Consider the following 22,229-nt stretch of genomic DNA (forward strand, 5'->3'; position numbering starts at 1 on the left):
ATGCAATTCACAATCTGTTAAAAAGAGTGAGCACTCATCTGCCTCCTGCTAAGCATCAGAAGCCAAGAAAACAGCAGCAATACTCAGAGGCAAGGCCAAAAGCTCATAGCTTGTGTAGGCAAGACTGAACCATCTTCAGTAGTTGCAGAAGACATGCAGTCCAGGTATCTCATCAGGCTGCAGAAAAGACTGAGATCTAGAAATAAATACCAGAGTCAATTAAAGGCTCTATAGGTATTCTAGTCCCTAAAAGCCCAGCAGATTAAATACACAAATATAGCAACACAACTTACATTTCCAACATGAACTACACTGCAAAACATATACAAGGATAGTCTAACCGTGAAAAGATAGTGGTGCTGAATATACAAGAAACAAAAACCTGTTCTTCTGCCAGTCAGAAAACTACAAACCCCAGTAAGTCTTCCTGGATTTCTTAACTGTTCATGTCAACCACTGAATTTCAGTCATGTGGAAGAGGAAGGCTGTGTATTCACACTACACATACTCTGTAACTGAACTCCTGCGGCAAAGAAGGCACTCACTTTATAAGCTGTAGTTTGTTTTCTGCTCTGTTTTATATGTTGAGCCTATAAAAAGACAACAATATTTGAGCACTTATCTATATTATTAACACAGTAGACTTAATAGACTGAAGCTTGACTTGGAAAATAAAATTCAACGTAACAGTGGTGGAACTTAAAAGCCAAGTAGTAAAGCATTCTATGTTATTAGAACTTCCCAGACATTCAGTATTTACATATAATGCATTTGCACTTAGGCTCAACAACCACCCATCAGCAGTGACATTATTAGCATAACTGGACAGCACAGTAAGCCAACCCTGAGCTGCACTCTAGTGAACCCATTCATTTTCAAAGTACAACAGAGATCGGTTTAAATATTCACACAATTGTTTTTCAAAACGTTTTATTGCATTATATTTGGTACCTTATGTTTGACAAAGGAAATTACATCTGTAACTGCAGGAATAAGAAGCTGGTCTGTTATTGAAAAAAAATCTTGGGCCCCTTAAAAGTTACAAAGTCTTGGGCTTGCCTGAAACAACTGAGCAAGAAATATATTCTTAGAAATGTAGGGCTTCAAGTATTACAAACCTGTGACACTGTGGAAAAGTTCCAGAGGTATCTAAACTGCAGCACTTTTAATTTGTTTTCTGCATAACGTGAACAAGGCCTGCTGAGGTTTTAAACTATTAGTCTCTTGATCTGTCAAAACGGTAGTCAGGAGTTCTCCTCTTTGCAACTTCAAGCCATAGTATGTTCTCATTTCGTTTTCACTCTAAGTGAAAAAATGCATGCGATCTTTCTAATTAGTTGGTGCCACATCACAGTGCATAATTTTATTTGGTTCTTGCATTACAGTTTTAAAAAGTTCGGCCAACCTAAGCCGCCACGTTCATCTCACAAACAGCAATGTTGATTCTGCCCACCCCAACCCCTCCCAGTTTAACTTAAAGAGAGAGAGTGTTTTAACTGGTTCCTTCCATTAAAAACTGTGGTGCAAGAACACCGAACTGATCGTGTACAGTGAATTTCAGAGACACAACAAGCTTATTGAACACACTATGTTTCTTAATTCTGCTTGATATCCGTATGTCCCAGCATCCGCAACATAACGTGTATGTTGAGGGTTTCTCTATATTCTGATTCACATTGCATACTTCCTATGGACAGAATCATCCCCGTATCAAAATCAGTCAGATGCTAAAGCCCCATCAACTCTTTGTGCTCAGTGAAAGAATCCAGTGCTAAAACAGCATTTTTGCTGTCTGAGATAACAGTAATCTCACAAGACAAATTTAAAGTAATATTTCTGCCACACACCTGCTCAGAGGGCTATGTGCTGCCACATTTCACTCATATAAATTAGTTTAAAAACATGGGTAGGTAAGGAGAAGGGTTTTTTTCTTCAATTTTAGCAGCTCTTAATTTTTAAGAAACCAAACAACCTATATCCAGTAATATGTTAGATATCTCATATATAATACTTTGTCAGCAGGATAAAAAAAAAAGTAAAACTATTTGAAGGCAACCTTTTTTTTCCTTCTGTTCTCTGTGTAAGTTAGAACAATTCAGCAGGTGCGTGACAAAAATATTATACACCAGATATGGTCCAATGTCATTTTTTTCCAATAAAGTTGTTCATATTTCATTGGCCAGTTCTTCAGGTTCTGCAGAACTATCTCCATTAACTGTGATCTTCATATCCTCTTCATATCCAGGGGGCATGAAAGCCAAAGCATAAGGGAAAAGCTTATGACAATTTGCTCTGTAAGTTTCAGATGCTTCTTTAGAGTCTCCAAGGCTACCGTCACATAAAGCTTCTAATACCTCCATACAAGTCTAATTAAAGAGAAAAATAAGGAAGTGTTATGGTTTCTTGAACATTAATCTGAATGCTCACAAACCACAAATGCAAATACTGGAAAGAAAACAAACTTCAATTCAGTTACAGGTTTCTATCAATAACCAATTACTTTAAGTAGATACAGCATGAAATACCAGTGCAGTCCAATTCAAAATAAAGCCTCCCAGTAAGAAAAGCGTAGTCTGCCTGAGCATTAGCTGTAATACAGGCTAAAGAGATTGACTTTTTTTTTTACTATTTTCATAAGTTTCTTATAAAGAATTAATAAACATTCCCCCCCCCCCCCTCCGCCCCATGACTGCACAATGGCAGAACATTACCTGAGAAAGCAGAGAAGGAATAAAATGTCCTTTCTCTTTTTTCTAGTCTTTTCTAAATTATTTCTGTATCCCAGTCAAACAGTTTCCTTTGGCATCGCTGTGTCCAGCACATTTAATTAAGTATTAGAGAGATTCCTTGGCAGGCTTGAGCAAACTCTGGGATGTTTTGTTTCTCTTCGTTCCCCTGGCACTTCATTTCTTTATTGTGTTTTTTATGTCTGGCGACTCAAGAATTTTTTTAGCTCTATTGCAAGTAAAATTGCTGGACTTTGTTGCAGTATTTTTGGGGAAAACCACAGCATTTTCCAAAAAAAATCCCTTTGGAAATATGCTGGCTTCAACAGAACTTTAATTGTGAGGGATTTTAAGTTCACAATAGGATTTTTGGACAAAACAGAGTGGGAAAAGAGAAAAGGAAATAATTTGTCATAATTTATGAACTTGCTAGTATGTTAAAGAGTCAAATCCTTTCTCTAGCTGGTTTCTTTTCTCTGCTATTTATTTTACCTGGTTATAGGACACAAATTCATGTCTTATAATCTGAGTACATATTCAGTACTCTTTTCTCATTTGTGGGGTATTTTTGTGTAACTGTTTAAGCAGTCTCAAAAAGCTTCAGACAGATTATTAACAGATTAAGAAAACAAATTAAATTGCCTTAAGCAGCCTTTTTTTTTTGCCTCACAGTTGTGTTGTTTGCCTGAAACTCAGATTCTGGGACTTGGACTGGGGAAACATGAAAATGTAATAAAAAACGCTTGGTTGTTTTACAGGTGTTACCTTAGAAGGACTAAAGCAAGCAGTGTATAAGGATTATATATGCAACATTAAAAAGTTCAGTTAAAGCATTCTTGGTGCCAACATGGAGTAAGAGTTGGAGGTCTACTGAACTTTTACGTGAGGAAACTCAAAATGCCCTGAAAACCAGAAACTCTGAAGGAGTCCAGGCAGCTGCTGAAAGGCATTCTTGTGTGCAAAGAGATCAAATTTATCATGTTTCATTTTAGCAAAGACCAGCTGTCTCGGGGCATATCACAGGCATAAATCTAGATATAGTTGACCTTCTGTGGATGCCAGCATTTTGCAAAGAGCAAATGTGAGCAAAAGTTGCTGTTGAAGAGAACTTCATATAACCCCATAGTAGGGGGACAGAACAGTTAATACACAGAACAAATAAAAGCTATAGTAAATGTCAGAGGATTGGAAAAAGACTGGCTTACTATGCTAATGCTAGCATACACGACATGGATGGATGCTAAATGCTGCCAGGCTTTAGTGAAGCTCAGTAGGTTGGTTTCTCATGTCTGGAATGCAAGTTGAAAAAAACCCAGGAAATCTCCTTTTTCTCTTCTAAATCATGAACAAAAATGGGTATGAGTCAGATATGAATTCACATCTTTCCAAGTGAATCATCTTGTGTTTAATAAGCTTTCCCATTACTTTTGGCAATAACACGGTTTCTGCTGCTACCTATCTATTTTCATATTATGACAAAACTAAATTAAGACATTACACGTTTCAGTTTGGATGAACTTGATACCCTTTTCTCTCATGCCAACCCAACCTCCTTACCATAATGCACAGCCATCATCCCAGCTTCCTCTTACCTCTGTAATTTGCATAAAGCTTCCACAGATATACCAGATTTTTTTTATGATTTATGAATATCCATTACCTGAAGATTTCTGTTAATGAGGGATTCATCCAGGGTCATTGCCAGCTCCACTGCCCTTTTCTGACTGGAAGGATCTAAATAGTACATCATTTTGGCAGCTACAAGAGGAAAAATAAGCTTCATCACCCAGGGGATGACCAAAAACTTAAGTACAAACATCACCAGAGATACTATGACCAAGAGGAGATACTGAACTCCACAGCAGTACTTCAAACTGGAACCACATTGGAGTGTATTAAATGTTGACACCTGAGCAAGCAGGAGGATACCTTTAAGTCTACTATTCAATGCTAGACAAAGCGTTAAAACAGTCATTGTCTACACTGCATGGTATAAGCATTTTGCAGTGTACTGTGGAGTCTCACGCAGTGAAGACATCAGACCTTCCGCAACACATCACAGCTCCCTCCCAGCACCATTGCTCATATCTCCTTCACAAAGATGCGCGCACAGAGCTCTTTCTAATATGGTATCGGGACACAACCAAGACACAGTTCCACGGCACAGATGTAGTTGAAGGGATTTAATGCCAGACGATGCAAGAGTAAACTTGCTGCTTTTCACAACCAGGTCTGAGCCACAACAGTAATGCTGCTCGGCTCCCCTGGGTGGTTTACATTCTGTTTCTCCTATGGTACCCACTGTAATATGTGGTCACTATTGACAGACAGTCTTTCATAACAGGCAACCAGCACTATCTAAGCTCCTCTTGTTAGGCACACCAACAGGTCTGGGCATTACCTGGCTTGCTGATCACTCAGCACATTTCTCTTGCAGTCAGCCTATACAAATATATCAAAACTTCGCAACTCGCAAAATACTACTTCACATAGCTCCAACAATTCCACAGATGCATTAAATACAGTTACAGTCTTATACACTCAGCATTATTCAGAAATGAAAACAGGACAGAGGTCCAAAAATCTGTATTTTAACAGCATACAGAAAAAAAAAATGAAAGAAAACCACAGACAACGCGAAGGTCATGTCACAAAAATGCAAACTAAGAGAAGAAAGGTGTTCCTGATGGAAAGAGTAATTTTTACATCACTGGTGCTGAGATTCCACTGCTAGATAAGCACAGAAAATACACAATCAGGACAGAAAAAGACAAAATACCTGATAACCTATGTGGTAGCGAGTCATAGTTCTTTTTAAGGAAAGCTTCATTGAAGTTCTTTGGATTAGTTGCTCCAAAAAGCCGATTCATTTCTTGGTTTAACACCGTTCTAACTGCATCAGGAAGGTCCTTACTTTCAGATACTATTGAATTGGAAAAAAGCAGTTAACTAAGGTGAGCACAGGTAATCACACTAAAATTGACTTTATGCATTATGCATTATTTCAATATTTGTCACGCTTACATTATCAATAGAAAAAAAAAGTCAAAGGAAGATGCATGAAACTTGAAAAGGTAAATAGCTGGATCTGGTTGGAAAAAGCTTAATTGTGACAGTTTTCTGATACTAAGAAAAAGCCACAGCCTTTTTATTCCAATACACCTTCCCCCTTACTGATTAAAATCTATAGGCTCAAAGACTGAGGTCACAGAATCCTGTTCTTAAATGTACCTAGTCTGTAGCCACCAACTGGAAGGGTGACCTTTGGGGCAAGGGAAGGGAAGGGGTAGGAAAGAATCCTTCCAGCTTTCTAACACATAGGAGAGAATACTAGGCCTTATCCTTGCACGCTGACACAGGCTGCCAGCAGAAAAGCCAGATTCCTCACTCTGCAGTTTTGTTTCTTCAGTCCCTCTTTCAGGTTCACCATACTACTCACAGTCTCAAAACCACTTACTAATACTTGTTGGAATAACTAAATCCAGCTACAATCATAATAAACAAACTTAATTTTAGCATGAATCAGTTATTAAAAAACTTTCCACTATGTATATTAAATATTTTTAATTAATTGCGCTAACAGACTATAAGCTAAGTAACAATGTCTGTACGCAGGTTAGGTATCATTTGGAAATGTGTACAGATGAAGTTGTATCAAACAGATACATACCACTGCTGAAGAGATGAATCATACACTCATGAAGCCAAGGATGACTAGAATCAATAGCAAAGGCTCTTTTCACAGACTGAAGCATCAGAAGGAACTTCTCTGGAAAAGAAAGTGTTGGCAAATGTTCAAACACCTGTGGCTGGAACTCGCTGCATTATGCTGCAGGAGCATTTAGTGTTTGAAATTTGAATAATCAGAATAAATTAAAAGCCAAGTGTCCTGCAACAGCTATTATTAATAAACTCATTAACCAGTGAGTTAGGCCTCTTAAACTAGTAAGTAAATTTGAACATACTAAGTTCTTATAGCATAATACAAGAATTCAGAAGTCCAGTGTTTCAAAAGACCAGTACTCATAAGGAGGACAACTGTACACCGCTTCTTTACAGCATGTAGTTCTAACTACAGATACAGAGCAAATAACCAGGGCAAATGCAAGAGGGGAGAACTAACTACAATCTTGTTGCTTATACATTTAAACACAGCAAAGAAAGTGGCTAATCACCAAATGTTCAAACTTTGCTGTTTGTTTTTTTTTTTTTCCCCTCAGACTGTTCATGGCTGGGTGCTGGTCCAATGAAAAGCTGTGTGTGTTCCGACAGGCGCTGACTGCTCATGCCTCATCAGTAATTTTTGCTTGAATTCTATTATACATCTTCATGAACATCAACCTGCTTTCTTTCGTTTTCTCACCTACCTTTTCGAAAATAAATCTCGAAGGCAAAAAGATGTGTCTCTATTTTGTTCTTCACTAAATTCTTCAGGGGTGTTAAAAATTTAATGGCTTCTTCCAAAGGTGCTTCAACCTACAGATTCCAAGAAGTGACACACAACTAAGTCACAAAGTTTAAATCTAGTAACTGCAACAAGAGAATTGGCTATTTCTGAGTCGCATCAGAAAGTTACTCTCATAAGGCAATGCATAAGGTGCTTAGAACCTCCTGTGTTCCAGATTTTGCATCTTTCACTCAGTTTTAGCGTCTAAATACAGACTGTCAAGTCCATAAAGTTTCTTTGTGATGGTTACAAAACACATTTTCCTACAGAGATGCAAGTCTTTGCCTTTTATCATACATCAGTAGTAACCAAAGCTACAGTTGAACCTGTGCTGTAATGGGCAGTCTGGCTCCCCATGTAAATCTACACGCATGGGTCTGAGATGTTGGTATATGACTATTTTATAGTCATGACAATGTTCATGAGTTCAGAGAGGTTCCCAAAAGCTGTCAGGTCATGGCAACATTCCCAGCTAAGATACTAACAGCAAGCTTGAAGTAACTAGATATTGATCATGGTCTTCTGGTCTTAGCTACTGTAATCCAGTAAATGGACAGCTTTAACACAAATTCATTCTGTGCAAAGATTCTTTCAGACAGGTCTATTGCATCTAGAGGTTAGGGATAATTTGAACGAGAACTGTCCATTGATCTTCATTTTAACATTTTTATGAACATAGGCTACTCTCAGAAATGGATATAAAATTGAATGTTGTCTGTCAACAACGTAGTAATGCTGAAGCAATACACTTCACTGCAAGCAACTGAGTTGAAGACAATGATGAACACCTTATGGAGATCCTGCTAAGCACATACTACAGCAATTTCAATTAAACATGTATCATTTACATGTGCTGTTATGAGTTTGCATGCATCAGTCACAACTGCACTTAGACTATTTGGAACCTATAATAACACAGATTTCAAACGTGTGCCTTTAATGCCAAAGAAGTCTAGGGGCAACTGGTTCAGGTGCAAGTGACCAGTGATACCAGAAACAGTCTTCTGGCACTGGGAAACAACTGAATTTTGAAGTGTCTATATCATGATTCTGGTATTATTTTTGGAATATCATTAAGGAAGACTTCCCAAAGGAATGCATTACAGAGCTGCAACCATTCCCTATAATCTTGGAAATTGCCTAGTTTTCCCTGGGAAACCCAGGAAAATTCAATTTTCATACGTGACATTGAGACCATTTCAGTCTTAACTGGCACTGCCATTAGAACGCTGCTTCTTACAACCACCGAGCTAAACAATGGAAATATTGACGATATTCTGAAATGACTAGTCAAGTTGTTTTAAGTCATTTGCTTCCTGGCTACAGAATGAAGTTCACTGTCTCAGCTTTCAAATATCATACCCTCAAGAGTCAATAATATTCATTATATGTATGAAGTGAAAATACTGCATCTATCAGTACTTGGATACTATACTACTATTACTGTAAATTAATTTCTATACTACTATTACAATAAATTATTTTTTTGAGTCTATACGTAATTTTTTCATTAGCTTCCCCCACATTTTCAAGGTGTTTTCCTGCTCCTTACAGGTAAAACTTTAAGCACAGGAATAGCCTTCTGGGTCATCTCCCCTTTATGTATCTCTAGAGGTCTTAATCCAGATCTCAACATCCATCTCAGTCTAGCCTACTGGTATTTCCAAACAGCTTCTATAATGCTTTTTTAAATGCAAACAAATACTCCTAAAGCATTCAGTCTTTCGAGGACTTCTTTTTCACAGGTTGTCTATGATTAATAAAAAATATTATGGGACATAAAGAGTGAATGATAATCACCTTACATTCAGAATAGAAAGACTTCCATCCGATCAACTAGAAATAGGGCATAATCAACAAGTTAGTGCAATACACACATGAAGTTAATTCCACCTGCAGCAAACGTCTACATATTCAACTGCCGCCTTTGAGAACCACGCACAAAAGCAGTGATTTCATCACATAACTGATAGTATATCCAACAAACTATTCCTAGAAAAGAATTCTGTCTAAAATGCCACCTGTGAAGAGAAGCCATACAAAAAGGAAGTTATCTGAATGGCTTTCAAATTGTACGTGTGGTCACTGGAACTTTTCTAGACATTCCTATGACTTGACTATCACATTAGTAAGTACCTTTGCCAATTTCTCAGGGATAAGTTCTTCTTTCGGTCCTCCAATTTCTTCATCGTCATCATCTTTCTTCTTTTTCTGATTCCTCTGTTGCTTCTCTTTCTCAGCATTCTTCTTCTCTTCCTCCAGCTGTGCTTTCTTTTGCGCTCTTCTCTGCTTATTTCGTAGCTTCTTTAGCTCCTTGTCTGACATATTTGCTGTATACATGCAAAGGGCAAAACCAGACACCGTTGATGTCTAATATTAAACAGTAACAATCAGTTGCAAGAAACTATCATCATCTTTAAACCATATGTACAAATTAGTAATGCTGACATTTGTAAAAGCATATTTACTATTGATACATTATATTGCAGTCTATGCTCCTGCTTCATAATGCACAAATTCCTTTGTGAAATCAGGGCAGTAGGAATTAGAACCATAATCTAACAAGCTAAAGGTGGGGCAAACTAATTATTACATGACTTCAACAAATCCAGGGCGAGGAGTAAAAGTGCACACCAATACACACTGATTTTTTTCCTTGGGCATTACACAACTTATGTTTAATACAGTAATTGAATGGTCAGACAAAATAGTTGTATTTTGTTATAGACAGTTCCAGTTTTGCTTTTAATGCCCTACAGATATCTTACATTTGATTCATATTTAGATCTTCTCCTTCCTCCAATTAAAACCATGGAGAATTGATTTAAAACACATAAAAAAAAAAAGTGGCTACAAGAAATTCTGTTACACATCTACTTGCTTTAATTTGAACATTAAACCACACAAATGAACTCAGATGAGAAATACTAAAACCTGTCAAATTCCTCTTGAAGGATTCAACAGCCTCTATTCATACCCCTCGAGGTGCCCCAAAGCATAATCATGTAAGTTGCTCTCCAGAGATAGATTTAAACATTTTTACATCAGAAACAAGAGATGATAAAATTTAAGTTCCTACTCAAATTTTTGCGTTCTGATAAAATGCAATACTCAACACTTAGTATTGAGAAAGAGCTATCACTAAAGCACACCTGCTTTAATCTGTTATTTCACAGACCAACAACCCCAAGAATTCCATGTTTTCTTGGCCATTTCATAACAGAAACATGTTTTTCCTTAAGAATTACAACTGCCGCTACAAACCCCATCACTGTTTTATAAGAACCAAAATAAAACCATGTACAACTTTCAATACAATATATCCTTTTATATGCAGGCCAAGTTACAGTCTGCCTACTTAACAGTTGTTTTTGGCTACTGCAGTTGACAATTATACGAATGCTGGATCTTAGTAAAGTATCTACTAATTAGTGAAACTGCATATTTAATAAATCCTGAGGGTCAAATACCTGTATCAGCCTCGTGTTCTTTATTTTCATCTGTTAAGGGATTATCATGGAGTTTCAAATATATCTCTATGGCAATTCGTGCTGCTCTGAAGTAGAACGGATGTTGCCGAAGTATATCTTCTAGTTTTAACAAGTCCACATAAGACCTAAGAGTAATCTTCCTCATACAGTAAGTGTGAAAGTCAAACTGGTCATCCGTGATTTCTACAAAATGCTAACACAACGTAACATAATATTATTTAGCAAGTATTACCAATTAAATACTAACTTTGACTTTTTTAATACACTCTCCCCAAAGGAATAATGTAGTAAAGGTCTGCTGTTTGACAAATACACCCTAACTTTCAGAAATGTGAGTGAAAAAACCATCCCAAATTAAAGTCATGGGAAAAAGAACAGAAGGCATCATAGGTCAGAAACAAAATTCACCCATTTCACAATCTCTCAACAGTAAGCACCCTCTGACAATATGTGGTTCAAAGAACAAAAGTTCTACATTTGTTGTATTTAAACAGCACTTGAAGGATTTTTCTTCTATGAACTCCTCTAATTTTTTCAGTCAGAAGTATAATTTTGACTTCCATTAAAGGCTGTGGCAGTGATCTGTGGCACTTAGATCACATGTGGTGCGAGCAAGTACTTCCTTTTCTAAGATCTGCTTTCCTCATTGTCACCTGATGTCTCCTTGTTTTGATTTAAGCAGCAGTGAAAAGTCATTCCCCTCTCCAATTTCTCCATGTACTTATGATCTCACCCAACTTCATCCTAAACTCAGCTGATGCTTGTCAGAGCTGAGGCTAAAATAGTAAGCATGACAAGCTAACTGCAATCTCTTCATGTTGATGTTACTCCATAGCACGTATTTTACTGGCACGTTTTTAAGGAGGTGTGATATTCAGATGTAAACAGTATGACAGATATATATAATGGAAGGAAAGTACTACTACTCCACTCAATTAACCCCCAACACTGTTGTTTGACTGCTCCTCCATACCAATACAGACCTTTTTGCAACATTGTCTACAATAGTTCCAGGATTTCTTTCCTGAGCAGCAATAATTAATATAAAATCTTTTACTACTTACACATAGGCAAAGAATTCTTTCTGTCCCTCCCGCCAACTACACTGTTGAACATTGTTTCTTGCACCATTTTGTCACTTAGTATTGAGACAGTGCAAGTGTTGCCCTTGCACTACTTACTTTCTGTGATCATTCACTGATCTATCAAACAATGGAGACCCTAGAGAGATGTCTTAGTCATCTCTATGATAAACTCCCTTTCTTGTAAAAGCTGATGATTTGCTCCTACTCTATTTCCCAGTCACAAACCAGCTATTAAACCCATGAAATCAACATCCTTTCTTTTTCTGAGGTAGTTTACATCCTTCAAGACGCAAAGGATGACATCAAAAGTGTTTCTGAAATCCAGAACACATTTTATCACCTAGACTGCCTTAAGCATAACTGGCACCTTTAAAAGATTTAAGAGACACTGCTTTTCCTTACAAAAGCATTGTTGATGTGTTGTGAATACAACATATCTTACTTCTGATCTTTACTACATCCCCAATCAATTAATCCAATAAATAAATTAAATATGGTGACTTAATTCCTTAGAAATGTTTTTTAGGGTGACTATGTTAGCTCTTCATTTGCTGAGCTCTTCTGGTACCTAAGACAATTTACAAGACCAGCGGTTTTCTTATACTATTTCTTTTAACGGAATTTTACACAAATTTATTTAAGACTTAAAGATTTAAAGAACATGATTCTGGCAAATCATTTTGTTGACTCGTTCTAATCTGTGAATATTTCACAGACTAGCTTCCCCTGCAGAAAAGCATTAGTGCTGAAATCTCCTTAAGCCTATTTGCAAATGGGTGTAGCTTCCTACTAAGATCTCAACTTAGAGCATTTCATTTACAACCTCAACTGTCTGCTCTTTTTTCTAGACCATACTGTCCTTAATATGAAACAAAACAACCCCCCTCCCGCCAAAAAAACAAAACAACCAACAAAACACACCCCGCCCCCAACCAAAACCCCAAACCCGTACTTTAGAAGATGCGCATTAAAATTCTTTTGTTTTCCTTAGTATGGATCTGTATTTAATGTGCAAGCAGACCCCCATTTTGGATACATTTTCTGCTCCAAAAAGTCTTTTTATTTCTAGTAGCTTCTTCTAAACTATAGCCTAGTACATTTTACTGGCAAAGATACCTAATATTTCCTATAGCTTTTTACATTTACTCTCTCCCTCTAAAATACAGGAGCTTAACAATAACCAAGGCAATATCCTTTCTTTAAGGCTGGGCTTGTGAGCTCAGCCATGTTCCTTTTGGACTTAAAGTACACATGCGCTCTGTACCCCAAATACACACTTTTGTGTACCCTGGCAAAAGTAAGATTATTTCTGAGAGTTTTCTCTTCTTTCCTGGATCTTTATGTGACTTCATAGAATCTCTTTATAATACACAGTTTACAATGGCATTTTTAGGAGGAAATGTAATTTAATCAACTCACCAGTGGCCAACATGAAATGAAATCTCTCCTTAAGCTACCTAAAGTACACTCTTACTGCTCAGAAAGGAAACATATTAGCACAGTCAACTTAAGCTAGTGTTTCAACCCAGACAGTTCAACTAGATACATACTCTCTCAATTTCATGGCATTTTTTAAGTGCTTCTCCAAATTTGTTCATTGCTTTGTAAGCTTGCGCACATTCTGTCTGAAACCACATGCACTGCATCTCATTCAAGTTCTCTACTGCTGAGGTTCCTTCCTAAAAGCAAAAACAGCATTATGAAGAAAAGTCTCATCCAATATGTTAACGGTCATTTCTTTTATCTTGCTCTAATTAAAAGCACAAATAAAGAAGCTATTAAAAGAATGCTAGACTTCAAAATTGGAATCCCAAAAGTCAAGAAATGCCACAGTTAACATGGACTTGTTTTGTTCATTAAAAAAAGGAAAAACATTTCATCTATGTTCCGCTTATTAGAATACACATTGAATAACCATTTAACTGCGACAGTTCCTCACTTTTACGACAGAAGACATTAATTTAGTGATTTTAACATTGTGTACACAAATAACACATTGCGGCATGAAGAAAAATGGCAGAGAAGTTCTCGTATGTTGCATGACACTGACACCTGCAGAGATTTTTTTTTTCCTAAAACTACCATCTGTGTCTTCTAGAGACCTGCTGACTGAGCTAAGCGTAGCGACAGAGTAGTTAATAGGTTATTTCTTATGCCATCAGGACTAGAGAGCAGTGGCAAAGCAAATGGCATACTGGTAGCTCTGATACATACCGACGCTAAAAAAAAACCAGGAGATTACAGTTGTCTTTCAAATCTGGTATTTATATATACTTGCAGAGATCTGTAGAACTTATCCTATGCCTTTCAAACTTAATGTCAAAGGCAGCTACTTGGGATGGATGCAGCCATTCTGACTTCACTTTGATCTTGCAAAAAACATCCAATTCAAGAATCAGCCAAGAGCTAAAGCTGGGAAATGCCAGATAATATTCAAAAGATGCCCCAAATGAAACAGAAAGGCAGGCTTCAAACCAGTCTCATTTAGGCAGCTAAAAATCAGAGGAAATAATTAGTTTAATTTTCATTATGCTTAATTTAGGTTTTCTATAATTATTGCTTTTTAATTAGGAAGCTTGTATTTCAGCGCTACACCTAAGATCAAAAGAAGATAAAAAAGATTACATTGAGCAACACCATCAAATTTTGTCCCAAGTCTGAATTCTCAAGCTTACTAGGAAAAATAAAAAGAAATAGAAAAAAGAAAAAGTCAGAGACATGGGCAACTGAATCAGATCTTCCATGTTTCTTATAGGATCAACATTATATCCAAAGACTACTTTGAAAAAATCATCAGGTTGAAGTTTCAGTGATTTCACTAAATAGTATGGAATCATGCTTATGCAAGATCCTAATAATGACTTAATACTGACCACCACTAGTGAAGCAAGTAAACACAGTTGCTCTGAAACTACTTAAAATATTATACTAAAGGTGAGTGGAAAGTTAACACACAAAGTTATTCCACAATGGGTTAGGTCCATGTTATTCAAAAGAGCTATAGTTAAATGCAACAAACCCTTGTAAACTTAGAACACATTTCCTCTGCTTCTTTAATGGAGTTTGCTTTCAACATATATTTTGCACATTTGGAGTTGATAAATCTGTCTGCTGTGTCCAAAGCCTGAGCCTCATCCATCCACCTTGCGGCTTCTTTAATATTTCCAGCATGCTTAAAGAGACAGAAGTTCAAGTCAGATTCAGTAATTCTAAAACATTTATGTTTTACCATTCACTGTTTAATATAGTTATTTTTTTTTCACACTTTTAAATAAGCGGCTTTCTTCAGGAAAGCAGCAGGTCTTTAAGGAAAAAAGTAAAAAGGCAGAAAAACTACTTTCCCTCATTATGATAATATAGGTCTTTCCTGAAAATGCTTAAAGAACACTTTGGATAATCCCATTCTGATACAATACCATAGTGTAGTTAAGAACTCTTTTTAAGTAGTTAGAAAAACAGGCAGTAAGAATAGGTGGAAGACACTTAAGCCATCAACTAAATTTATTAGTGGGATTTTTAACATGAAACAATTTTAAACTGAGAATTCATGTTTTGCAGTATATTTGTCCTTTAATGACTTAAAAACCTTCCTAGGGACTTATGCAGTAAAAAACCTAAGTAGCCAAACAATACCTCTTATCTAGAAACTCACTACAACTCATGAAGTTATTTTCCACGGATTTCTCCATGCGTCTTGCTTAATATGCTTCAATGTTCACATGAAAAACATTATGTAAAAGTCTTCCATCCTAAGAAACTAATAACCTCTGGTCACTAAGAGTAAGACAAACTTACCTTATAGATCTTTGCCTTCACAAGGAAGAGTTCTATCAAAGTGGGAGTACTTTCTATAGCAGCATTTATATATTCTAGAGCCAGGGATGGCTGTCCAATTTTATCATAATGTTGAGCCAAATAATACTGGACCCAGAGTAAAGTGGTTGGAGGTTCTTCTTTACCATCATCTGGAGGAGAAAAACAGAGGGAGGTTATGTCCAGTTTATTAAAACAACATGCCAAAAGCAGAATGGTAAATATGTAACACCTCTGAAGTTAATTCTATCTCTATAGCAGGCTGTCATACCACACCTGGATCTGCATCCAAATACCTGGGTCCAGGTAAGTTCATTAACTTCTAAGGCTATGGTGTGACAAGACCTGAGCATATACTGCTCTCTTCTCATACTACGGTGTCAAGGGAATGGAAAAGCAAGTTAGTGGGTCAGAAGAGAGCTGCACTTTGTTCCAACTAGTCCGGTAATCAGGGCAGCCATATGTGCAAGTCTGCAGTTCATGCAGAAATCTTATTTAAAACTGATTAAGTGTACAGCAGCATCCTGCTAAACACAGGTGTTGCACAGTAGCAATGTAAAGGATTTCAGTAAATTCAGTGTTTGCATATTTTCAGCCCACATACTTGAATATTTTTAAACAAAACAGGCTGTCTGTTGCAAAACCTAGCTCTAAAAAGATGTACTGTCTCCACCTTTGACAAACTTACCATCACTGTTTGCCTGAATGTATCCTAGAAAACTTTCCTATACACAAACCAGGCTTGAAAGCTGGGGAGCTCTGCTGGAAATCAAAAAATACTATGGAAGTCTCAGAAGTTCACGACTCAATTTTCACTAGGAGGTATAGCACCTTGCAGGGCGTGTGGGCTCTATTCCTGCCAGAAGGTTCTGGTTCTTCCGTTTGTAACATAACCACGCACTTGTTCATTTTAAGGGACCAGAAAACTGTTTATTTGAATGAATTTTAATATGAATGAAATTTAATATCAAAGCAACTACTGAACTGAAATAACAGTAAACCATTTCCTTAAACCAGAAAAGCACAAATGTGCTTGAAAGGGTTGGACAAATTTCAACAGGTATTAAGTAGCTGCATTGTAGCCTATAGCATTGAATTCAAGGGAAAAGTATAACAGGCAACTTAGGTGAGAATTTCGTAAGAAAGTATTGCAGGAAATTAACTAGTTTTAACTTCAATAAAGATTGTCTCGTAAACTTTTCACATATATTGTCATTCATGCTATCTTGATTATCACACCACTATAATCCATCTACCAAAATCTCAAGACCATCAACTATGTTGATATTCTACGCAGAAAAGCTTTTTCTTAGAGATTTTCTGTTACAAAGCAGTTGGGGAAAAGACTACACATCACAAAGCTATCGGAGAGGAAAATATGAAACCTGGATTCAATACACGTAGAACCGTATCTCACAAGAAAGCAGCTGCCAGTCAAAACCTGGAAAACATTTTTTAACTCACAAACAAAACACCCAAGAATACAAAACCCAGCCCTCATGAAAAGCTCCAAAACTCCCTCCCCTGAGGACTGTGCTATCACAATATCTGTTCCTTTTTGTTTGATGGTTTTGGAATTAAAGATTTAATAGAGCTTTCAAATTTCCATTTCCTGGACAATGATAAAGTCTTGAAAAGAGAATACCTGAACTCAAAACTGCAAAGAGATGACCAAACTTGTGGATCCAGGAGAAACTTTTAGAACGAGTGACTAGATTTTAAATACAGACTATATCTGACAGCTCAAATCCATTCTAAGGGTAACTATGATTCAGTTCTATGCTAGGGGAAAAAAAATGGGAAAAAAACCCATCATCTCAAATTCTTTATTCCCCACTGATTCCCCCACCTCTGGATGGTTACATATGCTTATACCAGGCACTACTTCCATTAAATATGACAGTCTTAGCACTCACCATTTGGGTTAAATAACCTGCAACTTCTTAAAGAGGTTTCATAACCTATCACGAGCTCTTCTATGATTGCCACCTACACACACAAGGGAAAAAAATAAACAAAAATCTGTGGGCAAGATGGTATTTTATTTCAACTTGACCTACTTGGTGTTATCCGAACCAGTTATTTTTCTGTAAGAAAATTCTATAATAACCTGAATTACAACACATACGGGAACGCACTCAATCTCAGCAATCTGTAACAAATTACAACCAACCCCTCCTTGGGTAACACTTATGCAGCTTCTAATTAGTAAACCTTAGCTTTCTATATTTACCAACTTGGCATAAGGTTATCTATGCTTGTAAGTTATTTTTTTTTCAATCCATAAAGTACAAAAGTGCTGATGGAGCGAGAACTACACAAACAAAAAAGTTTCTTTCATCTTTTTAATGCATCACAGCTATTAGGAAGAACATGTTAAAACTGGGGGGAAAAAAACCTACCTTCTCCTTGTCTTTATACAACGACCTCAATGTATTGAAGACTGGTGGGCAACCTTTGCTGAAATTCATCCTTAGAAACTTGTCCAGACATTCCTTAAACTTTTCACCTTGAGAGGAAAAAGACCTGTTGATTTTGTTTTACCAAACATTACTCATCAATTGCAGACTGTTTATGCTGTTAAAACATTAGTATCTAAGAAACACAAGTGTTGACCACTACCTGCAAAAACGCACTTACCCGACAAAAAGTTTAATGGTAATCTTCTTGGAACTAGTCCCTTTGGGTATTTAGTCCAGGCCTCTTCATAGATCTTTAGCCTCTCCATCATATTAGCTGGAACAGAATTTTAAAGTTTACTTTTTCCTTCCTTCTTGGCAAGAAGGGAGCGGGGGAGGAAGGGTGATTTATATCCAGTTAAAAAAGAATCAGAATATACAGCAACTAATGGCTCTATACTTCCTAAAGAACATTAATTTCCATTTTACTCTTTTTTGAACTGCTGTACTAAATGATTTCAGGTACGCAGTATCTGTAAATTCCTCTTCCAGTAGTGGAAGACTAATTGCATCTCTCTATCTTAAAAAAAAAAGTTCCTGTCTTATCACTGTGCTAAAATCTTCAATAAATAAACCATTCAGGAGAAACGTGCCTGTTTTTCCAAAATGCGTATTAACTACAATAGAAGATTAATAACAGACAGCAAAAGAAAAATTCTAAATTAAAACTATAACCTAAGAAATAACTCTATTCTTTCAACCATGCACAAAGACTACTGCATTTTTGTTGTTCTTGCTTTGGTGATAAGCCAGGGTAACAATACAATACTTCCATCCTTTCTTACAAAACCCCCCCAAAACATTATGACTATACACTACGACTAAAGACTAAAACTTAAAATAGGGATGTTTTTAAATAATAGATTTATTTATTTCTACTAAATTCTACATTCCAAATGTGCAGAAACACTTATCAAATCATTACCTGGTTTAAGTGCCTTTTCTAGGCCTTTGTAGTAGGCCCAGTTTTCAGGATTTCTTTCTTGAAGCCCTTTGTAGACTTCAACTGCTTCGTCAAGTCTACCAAGCTGAAGCAGGAGTTCTCCTGTGTGAAATCCCAGAAGTTTTAAATTAAGGTAACAAGGCACTGAAGCAGTGCAATATTAACCATTCTACAGTAAAAGATCAGACAATCCTTAACTCCATGCAGATTCTAATTTCTTAGAAAAAATTATCACAGTTCCATCATAAACTAGCTGACAGATATGCTTTTACTTTGACATTAGCTGTAATTACAGTAAGATTCTACAATTAGCCAGTAACTACTGAAATTTACTTGAAAATTTACTGTTAAAAGCAAGATGCACAAGATTTTTTTCTCACTTACTGAAGTGACTGGTTATTTTAAGTGCAGTTTTTACTACAGAAGGCAATTAAAAGCAGCACATGGCACTTGAAAAACAACCTGAAATTGCAGAGCTGCAAATAAAAGAATGGTTCTTCAGTGTCGAATTTCATAAAACTAAATTCCATATCTTAAATCAAACCAGTGATCTGATTAATGAATTTTCAAGATTCTGCAAACAAGTTTCCTTTTAATGATACTCCATTTCAAGATATGACTGTTAAAAGTCCCCATCTAACAACTGTATGGAGCATCTTTGTTGATGCTGGAGTTGCAATAGAAGCCAATTCCCCATTTCACAATGAAAAATCATGTTTTAAGAGAGCTTTGCTATTGGCAAATGTTAGGATTACACACCAGAGGTGATAAGAGTGTTTTTCTAGATTAAGGTAAGATTTTATCATGCAGTTTCATGAGGAAAATGTGAGTCAGCACTACCTCTTCCCTATGTCACACAACTGACACTATTTTAGATGTGATTTAGATTTACATTAGATGCTGCTTCCCACAGAGAGGATAACTTGCAGACTACATGCAGCATCTAATGCTGGGGAAAAACATCAATATGTTCACTGAGAATGAGAGAATCTGGCAAATAGACCTGAATACCTTCTCCGAGGTAAAAGTTATATATTTTTTATCCAACAGTGGCAAATGCTAATACTATTTTCAGCGTTTCTCAATTGTATTTCATCCACAATGGCTTTTGTGCACATATTTAGAATTCACAGACAACACTCATTTATTAGGAGGCTTTTCTGTAGTATGCACAGCAGTTAAGTTACAACTAATAAGGCAACAGGAGCTGTGCCCCCCCCAAATTAGTCAGTTTACCCAACTGAAAGCTCATTCACTGCAAAGATTATTGCCATCTTTTTTTTTATGGTAACTTGCTAGCAAGCTTTGTGTGTGTTTGGGCTTTTGTTTCTTTGGGTTGGGTTGCTTTGTATGAAGTCATATTTGAAAATCCTATTTCAGTTTCAGCCTTGGACTTCTATCAAAAAGTTAGGAACACATAGTATGTCAGATAAAAGGTAAGTCATAAACCAACATCCCTTGCCCAAACCAGGACTTCCACTACTATGTCTGAAATATAATCTAGTGATAGCATAATGTCTGCACCCATTTCCATTTATATGCAACCCAAATAACATATCTGGCAACTGCAGAGAGTCACCTGCAATCATTTTCCTTAAGGAGGTACCACACACCTTCCATAATACTCGGTTCCTAGGGTTTTTTTGCGAGACAGTGAGATTAACCATTAGCAGGAACAGGCAGCTAGTCACAAGATCTACATGAATAATATTATAAAGTAAAAGGATTTCTTCTCTTTGCTTCAAACAATCATTCAAACAGATTCCAATGTGGGCCATGAATAAACAGTACCTTCAACAGATTGGAAGTTTCACAGAAGGACTGTACGAACATCAGGCAGAAGAGGAACAAAGCATGCTTTGATAAAGTGCACATGATAATAGAGCTGTAAGAATGAACTTCTATCATACTGCAATTCCAGCTATGGAATATAAGATACAGTCTTACATTGCTCTGTTATAATAGTATACACTAGGACTATAATAGTACAGTAACAGAAGCCTATGTTGGGTTCCAGCTAAAGAGCCTGTTTCCATATACTGCAAGATTGAAAGAGTATGATTAAAAGCCTTCTACTTTGCTAAAGACTGTCTCCCTGTCAGGATGACTATCAAAGCTGTAATGCAATGGGTACACTACCCAAACAGAATTTCAGGACATCGATTCGGGGTCATCTGCCTGAAATGCTTGGCAGCTCAGTAAGTTTCAGAACAGTATCTCTACTCTATTGATGTCTTACGAACCTGGGAGGAGAGTATGGTAAGGACTGAGCAGCTGCAAGACAGAGTCCTTTATCACAGCAGAATTAAATAAATTAGTCTAAACCCAAATCACAGATGACATTCCAAAAGATGGGAAAAGCTGACAGTACAGGCATTCCATTGTATACTAAGCATTTAAATATATCTTTAAAAAGTAATTACCTTTAGTTTCTTCAACAGCCAGTTTATCACAGATCTGCTTTTCATAGGTACAAAGATGCTCCAGGGCTTCTTTATGTAGTCCTGCCTCCCGGAGCACTTGATTTTGATACAGCAGCAGTTCACTGTACTCATAGTCCACTTTATCAGGTGATGTCTACATAAGAAAGGAAGACACATGAAAAAGTTCAGTCTTCTAGAACACATTTGGATTTAATTCATTTCACTACAGAAACTGCATAAAGTTTTCACATCATTGAAAAAACAGTTTTATTTTTGGCTTAAGCAGCAATCCATATAGAAATTTCATGTTTTCCTCTTACCTGCTGTGTCTTCCTGAATTCCTCTAGAATTTTTGCTGCCATTTCATAGTCTTCCAGCAGATGGTAAGCAATAGCATAACCAATCCATGATGCTCGCTGTGCAGGTCGGAGCTGAAGCAACTGGTACCTTGTTTCCTGCAAAAAAGGAGCTACTAATTTTCCTGACTTTATTCTGATGCTCTGTAGAATCCATTAGGCCATACTCTGTCTTCGGTATTCTAATATTTAAGGAATGACGCTAAAAATTAGTTTTCTATCTGAAAATATATTTTTTTTAAACCAAAAGAAAGGATAAGCTTTAAAACACTATGATGGTCTTGACTGAGTAAAAACCCTCCCTCACACACAACACATCACATCCAATTGAGTACTGTTGAGTCAGACTAACTGTCTCATCGCCTATATACAGAACGCAACTAAGTATACTTTGAGTTGCAGAAAGATTTACTAAATACTGGTGTTCCAACTTCACCCTGGAACTACATGTGTATTAACAATTTCAAGTGTTATTAGGCAAAATAG

At 36.7% G+C, this 22,229-nt stretch overlaps 1 protein-coding gene across 3 annotated transcripts in view; it reads right to left on the reverse strand.

The window, feature by feature from the left end:
- Positions 1-913: 913 nt before the first annotated feature.
- The window catches only part of NAA15 (N-alpha-acetyltransferase 15, NatA auxiliary subunit), a 38,486-nt gene continuing 17,170 nt past the window's right edge, over positions 914-22,229 (reverse strand). The window contains exons 5-20 of one of the 3 annotated variants that reach the window (XM_057432224.1): positions 21,708-21,842; positions 21,388-21,541; positions 18,947-19,066; positions 18,203-18,298; positions 17,965-18,071; positions 17,479-17,551; positions 15,545-15,714; positions 14,769-14,921; positions 13,300-13,428; positions 10,644-10,857; positions 9,310-9,503; positions 7,094-7,202; positions 6,397-6,495; positions 5,506-5,649; positions 4,387-4,484; positions 914-2,366 (exon numbers count right to left, since the gene is read on the reverse strand). In XM_057432224.1, the coding sequence (XP_057288207.1) occupies positions 2,166-2,366; positions 4,387-4,484; positions 5,506-5,649; positions 6,397-6,495; positions 7,094-7,202; positions 9,310-9,503; positions 10,644-10,857; positions 13,300-13,428; positions 14,769-14,921; positions 15,545-15,714; positions 17,479-17,551; positions 17,965-18,071; positions 18,203-18,298; positions 18,947-19,066; positions 21,388-21,541; positions 21,708-21,842 (2,196 nt within the window). In that variant the 3' untranslated portion in view covers positions 914-2,165. Of the gene's footprint in view, positions 2,367-4,386; positions 4,485-5,505; positions 5,650-6,396; positions 6,496-7,093; positions 7,203-9,309; positions 9,504-10,643; positions 10,858-13,299; positions 13,429-14,768; positions 14,922-15,544; positions 15,715-17,478; positions 17,552-17,964; positions 18,089-18,202; positions 18,299-18,946; positions 19,067-21,387; positions 21,542-21,707; positions 21,843-22,229 lie in introns of those variants that run through there. The other 2 variants (XM_057432225.1, XR_008975242.1) reach the window with 2 other exon arrangements.

This window comes from Pezoporus wallicus, unplaced genomic scaffold, assembly GCF_028554395.1.
Source record: "Pezoporus wallicus isolate ANWC-B61680 ecotype Strahan unplaced genomic scaffold, APGP_CSIRO_Pwel_v1 contig_6872, whole genome shotgun sequence".
NCBI lineage: Eukaryota > Metazoa > Chordata > Aves > Psittaciformes > Psittacidae > Pezoporus > Pezoporus wallicus.